The sequence below is a fragment of the Gymnoscopelus microlampas genome (assembly GCF_963454915.1).
Source record: "Gymnoscopelus microlampas genome assembly, chromosome: 9".
Taxonomy (NCBI): domain Eukaryota; kingdom Metazoa; phylum Chordata; class Actinopteri; order Myctophiformes; family Myctophidae; genus Gymnoscopelus; species Gymnoscopelus microlampas.
Window position 1 is genome coordinate 9,582,504 of NC_139946.1, and position 12,441 is coordinate 9,594,944.

At 42.5% G+C, this 12,441-nt stretch overlaps 1 protein-coding gene across 2 annotated transcripts in view; it reads left to right on the forward strand.

Annotated features, from left to right (window-relative positions):
- arhgef18b (rho/rac guanine nucleotide exchange factor (GEF) 18b) overlaps positions 1–11,331 on the forward strand; it is a 65,763-nt gene extending 54,432 nt beyond the window's left edge. For both annotated transcript variants that reach the window (XM_084067061.1, XM_084067060.1), the window contains exons 29-31: positions 6,073–6,475; positions 6,727–6,855; positions 7,499–11,331. In XM_084067061.1, coding sequence (XP_083923187.1) covers positions 6,073–6,475; positions 6,727–6,855; positions 7,499–7,821 — 855 coding nt within the window. In that variant the 3' untranslated portion in view covers positions 7,822–11,331. The remainder of the gene's footprint in view (positions 1–6,072; positions 6,476–6,726; positions 6,856–7,498) is intronic.
- The last annotated feature ends 1,110 nt before the right edge of the window (positions 11,332–12,441 follow it).

Genomic DNA, 12,441 nt, shown 5'->3' on the forward strand with positions numbered 1-12,441 from the left:
AATCCTTAACTTTCCCCCAGAACAACTTCCATTGGGGTTTTCTTACCCAAGGCACTTAACCTCCAGTTGCTTCAGTGGAGCTCCTCTGTGGTTAACGGTAGGAGACTGTGGCTTTGTTTGGCTGCTCCCTGGTGAGAGGGCAGTGTGTGCAACTGTATGGACACACAGTTGGGCGTTGCTGAGAAAGAGTTAGTCTGCTTAGCAAAAATGCCCTGTATTAATAAAACAAACATCACAAGATCACTCCTTCAACTGTTCATGATGTGTGTTGATCTCTCCTTAGTAGCGCTAAAAGATTGAAATACCATTAATGTAGGCCCGTTTATTATTAACCCACAATGTAATTTATGTAGAATTTGACTCTCTTTGTACTTGCATATTATATGCAAGTACAAAGAGAGTGTTATAATGTTGTCCTATTATCTGACTTTGTCCTTGTTTCTTTTCTATTCTTATGACTATATTTTGTAATTTACAAATGGTTGTTGTAGCTTGTACGTTCCTTCTTCATTTACACATTTGTGCGTCTTGTGGTGGTTTGGAAGTAATGCTCATGCTCCATTGGCAGCGAAGCTATGAGATTGCGCACCAGCTGGGAGTAGGATAGTCTTAAGTCCGATATTTATATACTGTGTCGTACGATGGTGTCGTGTGCCGAAAACGTTTTGCGGATGTGACGCCTTGTGTGCTTGTAGATCTGCTTGTTCATCTGCTTCAGTTGCCATTCTACCATGAAGTGATAGATTGAGTTAAGTGAGCAGGTTGAATATGTCGCACCGGAGGTAAGAAAGTTTTGCGACTCATTCCTCGTCATCATTGAAATCAAATGTGCTGCCTGCGGGTACAAAACACCCTGCAGTGGTTCACGTAATTCAAACTCTGACCAGCAATTTCCCCCATGGAGATCACCTATCCCCTGGATAGCCATCTGAGAATGCACTTGTGTCCTGTGTCCATTTCCTCACAAAGCTGCACAGACGGAAGCGAGTTAAGTGTGTGTGCCTTGTTTTCATAGTATTCTGGAAGAAGTGTGTTGTGGCCTTGCATGTTCATATTAACATTCAGCACGTCTTAGCGACGCTAGTCAGACTGGGGGGTTCGATGAATACCCACAGTTGTTTGGTAACTGTCGTCTTTTTAAAGTTTGCTGCCCTGAACAGTAAAGGAAATGGCAGCGTGAGATTGGGCTGAGGGTGGTTGTTCTAACATAACATAACATGACGTGAATGTTACATATACAATAAAATAAAACGTCATGTTCATGTAGATTGGTATTGCAGACCACCAGCGCATTGACAACCAAGGGTTCCCCAGACCCCAGGTTGGGGACCATTGCCCAAGCTGATTTATGATGTTGTTCTGACTGTGTTCCTGTTCCTGTGTGAGAAACCCTCTGAGTAGTTCTTAACCCTTGACATATAAGCCATACACACACACTTAGACCCTGGTGAATCATTTCCTGTTATGTGTTCAGACTCTGAACAGAACATGTATCCCGAGGGGAGCCACACTCCTACTTTCTGTACGTGTTGCTACAGTATTTCTACCTCTAGGCTAACCATTATTACACTTAACCAAATCATACCTTGGTCAGTATGAGTGTACAAATTGTGTGTTCCTAGTCATAGCATGACCTACTCAAATGAACAAACTGCAGCCAGTGTTGGAAGTCACTTAGCTTTTTACCAGCATGCTCGAAGAGCGGCTGGTCTATGAACAGACGGACATGTTTTCAACATTTTTTTCACCATTGGCTGTCCTTTAAGCCAATGGGTGAGACTCTGAACGGCGGTCTCGTCCTCCCATGCTATGGTATCATAACCCTACTAACAGTGTTGATAAGCTGCGCATACACGGCCGCTGACCCCCAGCGAACGAACACACACGGTCTCAGAGAGAAAACAGATTGAATCGGGGCATAACAAAGCGTGCAGCAAGCTTGTATACATGACTGTGTCATGTCTTGTTTCATACTGATGAATCACGTAAACTGTCTGCATGCCCTTTGAGCTCAGACTTGATACAGTATACAGTAGGCGTAGGCCTACTTGCTGATCTAAATGAGTGCCTCTTGTGCTGCTGTGGTCCATGGTGCAGAGGGTCATTCAATAAGCCATCCTTTGTCATGTTGAGATTTCCCCCAGAATAACCACTCCACAGTCAAGCACTCTATTAAGGTTTTACAGCCAGCGTCCTTTCCCATGGCATCTATTGTGTACCAGGCAACACATTGTGGACGCTAAGCTGTTTGTATATGCTGATACAGGCGTATCCAGGCAGTTTTGACGATGAGAGGAACCTAGCTGTATAATTAGCCAACCCAAGCTTGTCATTAATGGAGGCCGCTGGAAGGTAGCCAGCGCTAATTGTTTATGTGCTGTCAGTCAAGGCTCTTTGTGCTCCCTGGCTTCCGCACAGTTACTGCCCTGGAAACCTGCTGTTTATGCTGCTTAATGTCGTGCACCTCACGCTGGGAACAATGGAACATCTGTGTGCCAAGATTAGTGACTATTGGGAGGAGAGAGGGGAAAAAATAAGGGGATGTGAGGGAGCTATGGACTGGAGAGGTTTCCCAATACAGAGGCCCATTCTCTGCCCTAGGCTACACCGTTGTGCCTCAGCAACAGCTTAGGGAAGTCCCAATCTACACACACACACACACACACACACACACACACACACACACACACACACACACACACACACACACACACACACACACACACACACACACACACACACACACACACACACACACAGTTACAGCTGGCTGTATGAGGCCCTTCCCTCTGTGACACATTGTGTCATTATGTTTGATTGTGTACCTTGTCCCCTGCAGGAAGTAGTACACAGTCATCAGTCACACTGGAGGCCAGAAACTATAAAATGTCTCCGACTTTTATCCGGCCGACTTTTCTTTCAGTAATTAACACAGCAGCCATTTGCTCTCACTTGATATTCAGGGGGATGGGAAATCCCACCCGATGAATTGCCGTTGTGTGTGTGTGTATATATATGGTCAATCATAATATAAATTATCGTTATTTGTGTAGAACTTTCTTAACAATGTCACAAAGGGCTTGTAGAAGTAAAATAAAATACACATAAAATGAAGTGCAATGAAACGGCATAATTCAAAAATACTCGTTACTACTACATTTTGGGGAGTTACTTTCTTGACCTACTGGCAGTGTGCACAAGACATTTGCCGCTGATTTAAACCAGCGGTTTGCGAGGTTGGAACTCACGCATCTCACAACTCGCAGACTCGCACACAGACCGTCTCGTAGACAGCTTGGCCCTCTTGGAGCCATGCTGTAAAACTGCAATTATAAACAAGCAATTATACAGGGCATTAGGAACCGTTGTGAACCTTTTTGAATTACAGTTGTTTTGACTTTATTAGTGTAAAGATGAAAGATATATAATGATCATGCTGATAAGATAAAGATACTAATCAGGACAGATTTACAGAGCTGCTGCAGGTGACCTGTTTTTATGGCATGGCCATCTATGACTGTGTGTGTGTGTGTGTGTGTGCGCACACATTGCCAATACTGTAGGCCGCCAAAGTTCCTCCACACATTTCTTTTCACATACAGTATGTTTTATACTTAATATTTAACATTCATTTTTATGGGGCTGTGATCATACTGAAACCTCATACGTCATAGATATGTCATAGATGACTGATGTCACAGTATGGTCACATGAAGACAGAGAGCCACATTGGAGTCACGTCCAAGATCCACACTGGAGTCACACGATTCTATGTGGATCCAGAGAGCCACATCATTTCCTAGTTTTTAATTTATGAGAATTCTATATATATATATATTTTTTTGATTTAAAGTAGAATTATAATTGTTTTGTAAGCATACATTCTTTTCTATGTGGATTCAGAGAGCCACATCATTTCCTAGTTTTTAATTTATGAGAATTCTATTTTTTAGTTTTTAATTGAAAGTAGAATTATAATTGTTTTGTAAGGGACCAGTCGAAATTTACAGAAGGGGGTCCCTGGAGGAAAATAGGGGAGGGTCATGCCTTTCTAATGTTAGTACAAGGGAGGGTCAGCTAATTTTACTTTGAATCCAAGGGAGGGTCATGCAATTTTGAATTGATAAAATAGTCCGTGATGACTCAACCAGGTAAACCGGTACAGTTTCCCTTGAAATTCTAACTCCCATTTCTGTGGAAGTTCTTGACATCCGACTTCCAAGTAACTGACAACATTGATGCGTCAAGTCATCATACATGACACACAACACCTCCCCTCTGCAGTGTTTTAAACTGAAAGTGACCGGAGTCTGTTTAATTTCTCCAAAATATCTTGAATATGATGGAAGACATGATTAATAATTACTGTGATTATGATAAGCTTTACATTTCGTATCATACACCATACAGTAAGAACTCCTATAACTTTCACTGGCAAAAAAAGAAAGAAAAGAAAATAATTTAAAAATATATTACGATACAGTATGTCATCTTGACAATACCTATCGTCACATTTTAATACCACGATAGGCTATATCGTGGGACAATATATCATGACACTCTTATAGGCGGGGAGGGTTAATCTTTTTTTTTTAATCACTTGGGGAGGGTCATTGATTTGTTTTTTTAGTCAAGGGGAGGGTCATGGCATTTTAGATCAGGGCACATACATTTTCTTCAGGGGTATAGTACCCTTCTTTTAAAATCGACCTGTCCCTAAGCATACATTCTTTTCTTTTTTGTTTGTTTGTTTATTATTATTGCTGCCAATGTCTGAGGAGCGAGAACAAAATACAAGATAAACGATAAAAGAAAAAACATGCATTTCATATCAACGGTCTCAGATGGTGTGTTGAAAAGTGCTTTGCATGGCTAATCCAGTCAAATATTTATGGATGTTCTCCAAATGATAATATACAGTGCTCTGAAGGACCATAGTGATCTCTGTTTGATCTCCAGATTAACATTTTACCAAGCTGGTAATTAGATGGTGAGTGACATTATCCACTGATGTCATGAGAGCCGTTCATTTGTTTATTTAAACGCTTAGTTAGTTAGACACACCTTTTTATGTGTGCAGGCCAGGGACTATGAAGGGTTTTATATTTCATGTTTTTGTGTGTGTGTGCTTGTCCTAAAGCGCCTCTTGGAGCACTTGAAAAGGCTGCACCAAACTGTGTGCTCAGCAGAAAGCGAAGCATGTGTTTCTGATTCCCTTTTTTATCCCGTAAATACACTGTGCCTCAACAGATTGTGTTTCGTTAATGGCACAGCGGTACACAGACACAGATTTATTGTGTGTGTATGTGTCGTCTGTGCTGAGCTCAGCCACTCTTTAGATGTTGTTCAAAGTTTTTTTTTTCTAAAACATGCTCTCATCCACGGGCCACAACACAACACACACACACACACACACACACACACACACACACACACACACACACACACACACACACACACACACACACACACACACACACCACATGCAAACAGAAGGTTCCACTTGAACTCAAATCCCTAACTCAAATCTGACCGCAAAATAAGGATAATTACAGTGGAGAGTTGGGAAGCCATCCTTTGTGAACTTAGAATACTAAATCTAAAGCCTCGTACGATGTAGTTTGTAGCCATTGAAGACACGACATGTGACCTCCCCCGCCCCCAACACAAAGTGTTTGTCCGGGGATGCCTGTGCCCCAACTACATGCAGACTTAAACAAAAAAAACACTTTGTCTAAAAGGCCCGTCCAAAAAGTCCTTGCGGTCTTGTTTCCATTGAGGTCCTTGTATTCAATTCATAAACATAAACTTGGGACTAAATATGTTAAATATGTTAATAAACAGCTTAAGTTTGGGGAAATCTTCATCAGTCCCTGTCTGAGAAAATCGGCTTATTTCAGATCGATTGGTCTACCCAGTGAGGAGAAAAATGGACTAAAGCCAGACATGCAGAGATTTTTCTCTATTTTATAGTAGTGCAACAAATTTGTAATCTGTTACACCCGCTCTCTCACCAACCCCCCCCTCCCCCTCCCATCTTGTATTTTCCCCCACTCCTCTACCAACCCCTAGGTGGCTCCTCTGTCGGGCAGTCTGAACGGGGAGCTGTTGCTGTCCTCTGGGATGGGCGGCGGTGGTGGAGGCGGCGGGGGTCTCTCCAGCTCCACCTCTGGCCCTGACCTGCATCTTCTGCCCCCGAAGCCCCTGCTGCGCTCCAGCCTCTCGGTGGCGCCCGCGGACTACCTAGAGCGCCCCGAGGTCTCGTTGCGACGCGAGGCGGGCGGTGGCGGCGGCGGCTCTGCCGCCACGCTGCCCGTGAAGACGGAGGTTCCTCTGCATCTCTTCAGCACCACCAACCAGCAGCACAAGCAGCTGGGGGTGCAGCAGCAGATCCCCACCAAGCTGGCAGCCCTCAGCAGAGGCAAAGAGAAGGGAGGCAAGAGTGGGAAGGCATCGCATCGTACAGACAGCACTGGTGAGTGTGTGTGTGTGTGATGGAAATCTGACTTTACAGCTAGGCAGCAGCAGGGTGGAGAGAAATGAGTGCAAGGGCACAGGTTCAATTCCACTTTTTGTTCTTGAGCAAGATCATAACTACTGCCCAATGGCCGTAGTTATATTACTGTAATGGTACTCTGTTAATGGGTCTCTTTTTTTGGTTCTCTCTGTCTTTTTTGTTGCCTCCTTCCTTCCTCCTTTCCTTTCCTTCTTTCCTTCCTTCCATAGCCTCTGTGGACATGAAGCAGATGCTACCGATGAAGCTGTCAGCCAGAGAGGACAGCACACTGAAGGCCAAGCGCTCCATCAGTCCCCACCAGCAGCTCCCACACTCCCACTCCCACCATCACCTCACAGGTAGTGCAATACACACAGACACAATCTCCACCCATCTGTCCTGCTTCCTAAATTAGGCACACACACACACACACACACACACACACACACACACACACACACACACACACACACACACACACACACACACACACACACACACACACACACACACACATTAAGACACGCACACGCACAATCACTCACTCCACCTGGCCAAACCTAGACCCACCCAGCACATTCCCCTGTAAAGCTTAGCTCCATGCCAAGCCTCGCCCTGTGTAAACACCTCCTGATGTACCACATGCTTCCCTCAGACTAATGGCCCTTGTCACTGCTGGCACAAGCTTTTTTTCTTTTTTTACACTTTGAAGTAAATCCCTGCACAAATACCATTTGCTAAAAGAATTGATGTGCCTTTTGGCTGTGAGGTTAAATGAGGCCGATTGTGTGAATCAAGCTGAAAAGAATCGTGTTTATAATAGTTTCTCTGCCAACAAAGTTACCTTCAGCCGTCTGATGGATTATCTGTTCACTGTTTCCCTTAAGTGTGTATGTTGTAAATGTCAGAGCAATTTTTCATCTCCACTGAAACAAATTCCACTAGCCTACTACCCTGGCTGTGATTTTCAAACGGAGGACTTCTCCTCTCTCTGTCTTCCAGATCCAACCAGCCCATCGGACAACAGTGGACCAGACAGCCAGTACTCCACCACCACCGTTATCAGCTGCCACCCCTCTAGTGTCCTGAAGCCCCCCATGCCCCATAGTCAGCCTACTGCCCCTGTCCCCATCCATCCTTCCCAGAGCCCCAGCTCCTTTTACTTCCAACCCCAGGGCCTTAGTCCTAATGCCCAGTCCGAGGGCCTGCGACTGGGCCTTAGTCCTAATGCCCAGTCTCTGTCAGAGGGCCAGCCCCACAGCCTTCCTTCTCCCTACAGGATCCCTGCAGAGGAGCTAAACAAGGAGGACGTCATCTTCTTTTAACCTAGTTGGTCATTGATCAGCTGCTGTTCATAAAACCAGGATGTTGTCTGGGCCGGCACTTCTACATAACTGGTCCCTGATCAGTAAGTCTAGTCCAAGGAGCCACTTACCTGTGGTAGCCTGATGGGGTGATGAACAGATGGTAAGGGTATGTGGGCGATAGAATGGCTTACCTACATCTGGACGAGGGTGGGTTGTGTGGGGTTTGATTGATCGAGTAACTTAGCCAGAGTTTCCGTGGTCCAAGGAAAGGACCAAAGGACACACCTTTTGTTGGCAGAACTTTAAAAGCACACAAACTGTACACAGAAAAACATCATTCCATTTTTTAAAAGATGCTATTTTAGAAGTAGGCAATTTCTTAGTAGAGGATCACTGATTGTAGCTTTTGCTATCACACCTTTTTTTTATTTTATTTTATGTTGTAAATTTTAAACTGGGTGGCGGAAAGTCGACCTAACATACAGGAGAAAACTGTGACAAGATGAAGGCTTTTTGAAACGCATAATAAAGTTATACTGAATCCAAAGACATTAGCCCAGAGAGCTGAAGTAATACATCCTGACACACACTTCAGACAGGTTAGTGGAGGCAAGGAGACATGAGTGCCTTTGTGTGTCTAATGGACCTCCAGTCAACACAAAGTGAAGGAACTAGAACAGGGAGCCAGAAGGAATCAAACTTATTGCATGCAGACTCTCATTGATGTTTGAGAAGGGTTTCTTTTGCACAGAGTAAATACTCCATTCTAGACAAATGAATGAACTTTGAGGGGGGCAAGCAATAGAGGTATAGCTTGGCTGTACAGTTGTCATTATGAGGGTTCATTTTATTTCTAAAGACTGAAACATTGGATCACAGCTCTTAGCAATGCCAATTGTGAAGTCTCTTGGATTTGGTTCAAGAATTGTACTGTTTTCCATTTCAAGTATGATAATTAACAAAGCACCTGTTGCTTCAACAAGTGCTGTTTATATAATGCATTCATGCTTTTATGCTAGGAGTGAGATGGCTTTTTAAATGCTTCAGTTTTCTGGAGTGTTACTCTCCCCAGATAAATTGAAAGAAGGAAGAAGGCTAATTATGGAAACAAAGCATGAGTAATGCAAAACACAAAGGATACTGTTGTGTAGAAACAATTTATCACACAATGTAATTTCCTACATTCCCACAAACTAGCCCATCGATAAAAAGTCTACAAATTGTTTAGAATCCGATAAGAGGAATATGTGGTATTGATTTTGAGCACATTGTTTTCATACAGTTTTATAACTGTAGCTTTTCAAAGCGTATTTGAAATGTGTTCTATTCCAGCTGCACCATGTGAGAAACGGTACCCGTAGTACTGAAGCTCATGTAATAATGTATGACAATGGACACGTGTCTATGTATCTATGTAGAGAACTCTTCCACTCGGGAAATATCATTCCCCAAGTACCCATCAATTAATCGTATTTCTTTAAAGCTGCCCAGACATGGGCATCATATCTCCCCCTCTCGGTCATTTAAAAGTATAAAGTGTACTCCCTTAGCCAAACAACTGCAGTTGACTTCAGTCAAGCCCCAAGGTTTTGTCGACGGTGAGTTATAAGTACAATTCTTGAAGTGCAAATTGAACAGATCTCGCTGACTTGACAAATTACGCATCACTAGGATGAGTTCCCTTTAGCAAGGGCGGTATATTTCAGAGATTTGTACTTAATGTGTCAGTGTAGACTGAGGCCCCAAGGTTTCGTTGACACTCATTGAGTTTTAGTGCGTTTGGCGATGACATTTCATTAACTGGGTCTTATCTTCAAAAGGGTTTCTTCCTCACACATTTCTGTCTGACAGGCGGCTATATTAACACGGAGGAGAGCAGTGGGCATACAGCGAGTAATACGATCCATTTTTATTTGTGTACATCACCAGCCAGTGTAGATATTTATGAGTCGCAAAGCAGAAAAGTCTGTATGTTAGATCAAGGGTGACATTATGGACAAATATTTTTGTGAAGAGATTTTGGGTTTTAGTTTCACCTCACAACTAACTTTTGAGTTTGTCCAATTAGATGGTACTTAATCCATGATCACTGTCTTGTGTGAACTAGAACAGCTCCTTGAGGTAGTTCTGTCATAACCCTGTTTGTATATTTTGTACATAGTGATTTCTTGGAAATTGGCCATCTCTCTGTACATGTTGTGTATGGAGATTTTAAGGCCAGGGCTTGTCATCAGCAATTCTGATATAACCTTTGGCCAAAAGTCCATGTGTGCGCATACCATGTGTTTATATATGCGTAGATTCATCAACAGACAGATGTGTTAGTTTGTACAGTACCATATCCCTAGGATAGACTGAAATGATGGTTTGTGACCCAACCACCACATGCCAATGTTAAATGAATTTAAATAGAAGGTACTACGTATTTAATGTAGATCACAATGAAGTCTCAGTGCACTCTCCATTCTCTTTTTGTAACGACACTGATGTCTGACCAATATTATGTAGCAGTGATTTATCTAATTCATGCACTCATTACAGTTCGTTAACCAAAGAGACTATTGACTGAATGGATTCTGTTTTCTTACTTTACTCCAATATGAAGGGTTAATGTTACTGTGATAATAATCAGGTAGAAGTGTAGCACCATTAATTTCATATTCCTGACACCAGCTCTTACCCTGCTTAAGGTCTTAATTGGGGACATCATTAATAATATCTGATTATTGATGCCGTGCGTGTAAAAGGTACATTTAAATTGCAGGAAAGTCTCTGAAATGTATGTCTCTTTAAAATGAGCTTCCGTAGAAATAAAAAACTGTTCAAAACAATGAAGACGAAGGTATGACGACTCATATGAGAGCACTTTATGAAATTCCACTCCCCGGAAAAGGACCTAAATCTGGATGACATTGGACAAGGGTTACAGGAAATTCTATATTGGTATAACTGTTGTTTAGTAACACTGCAGTCTTATTGGTATAACTGTTGTTTAGTAACAAACTCCAGTCTTATTGCTATAACTGTTGTTTAGTAACAAACGCCAGTCTTAAATGTCCTGTACTGTTGCTGTCCTGAACCACTTAAACTTGTGCTGTGTCTTAAACTTGGGAGCCAGTCAGTCACATCACTGTACGTGAGTGTATATTCTTGGTTGCTGTTCACACAGTGGGACATTCTTAGTTGACTTTTCAGTAGTTTGTATTCCACACACCACCTACTGTATCTTGGACCTGTAACATGTAAATAACCGTGATCATGTTTGTTTCCTCTGCCAATTTACACTAGTCACTTTTGAATAGTAGCATACTTGAAGGGGAAAATGAATGTTTATAATGCATATTATTATTGTGTTTGTGTTTTACCGAAAGCTGTCTAATGATGTTTGTAGCACACTGAGATGAGGATAATGATTTTTGTACTGCAAGACATTAGAGAAAACCTGTGGACAGAAAACCGCTGCCTTAGAGAAATCTGATTTTTAGTAATAAAATGTCTTAAACTTAATTTGTTGGTACATTAACTGGCTCTATTGCTGTCTGAGTCTCTTTGTTTTTTTTACATTCCTGGTTGGAACGATTTTTCACTTGGAGTAGTTATTAAGGCAAGGCATGCAATGAATAATTCCCATGCAAGCAGACATGCATTTTTAGCAGGATTTTCTTCGACAACCACATGTGCATGCAACATATAATAATGGCACATTATTGTTTAGCCTCTTCTTTCATTCTCATTTAAATAATCCTGACCACCCATTTAGCCACAACCATAGCTATTTCTCTGTCTCGGTGTGCAGTAGAAGCCCTATTGACCCTGTGTTTAGGCTGACTAATAGCAGTCTATTGCCAGACAAAGGTCTATTTTCAGGTGCTGTGGCCGGGGCCGCTCATCCCTCTGTAACCCACTGTAACAGCAGGGCAGCCAGTTCCTGTGTTATTGTTATTCTGACTGGGAAGATACTACAGTAGTGGTCAGTTTTATTGTCTGCCGTCATTAGTGGCTTTCCGCTGTCTCCTCGTAACAATCATTTTTTCCAGGCTGCTATAGTATGCCCTGTGGAGGGATGGTAGCTTTTGGATTTGCCATTGTTTCTCTCTATGCCACCACGCTGTCTCCCTCAGTCTAGTATTTTCAAGTGTCTCTCCCTCTCTCTCTGTCTCTGTACCCAGAGCCTCCTCAACAGAGCTCAGAGGAATAACGGTGCCGTTTTGTAGGATGTTGGGAGTCATGACTATTAATTCCACGTCAGAGATTCTTCTCACCACAAAGCTAAAACAAATAAAATATGCAACAGAGACAGTCACACAGACCTCCCTGTAACTTTATAAAATAGTAAGCCAGATTTTAATTGCGCAGTACATTTTTACAGATGATTTCCGTCCTTTCTGTTTACACTATATTCAAGTCAAATACCAATGTTGACCGGCCATTGGAGAGAACCTACTTTAACAAACAAACAATGGCAAGTTTCAAAACCCACTCATTGATCACCACGTGATCATATGCCAATAATACTATTATTTAACAATCCTAGCCCCCAGCAGCCTACAAACTCTTTGGAACGTGTGATACATAGTTGGAGAAATGTCCTGCCTGTGTGCTTATCTTCTCCACTGATGGCCTGTATGTTGTTTTACT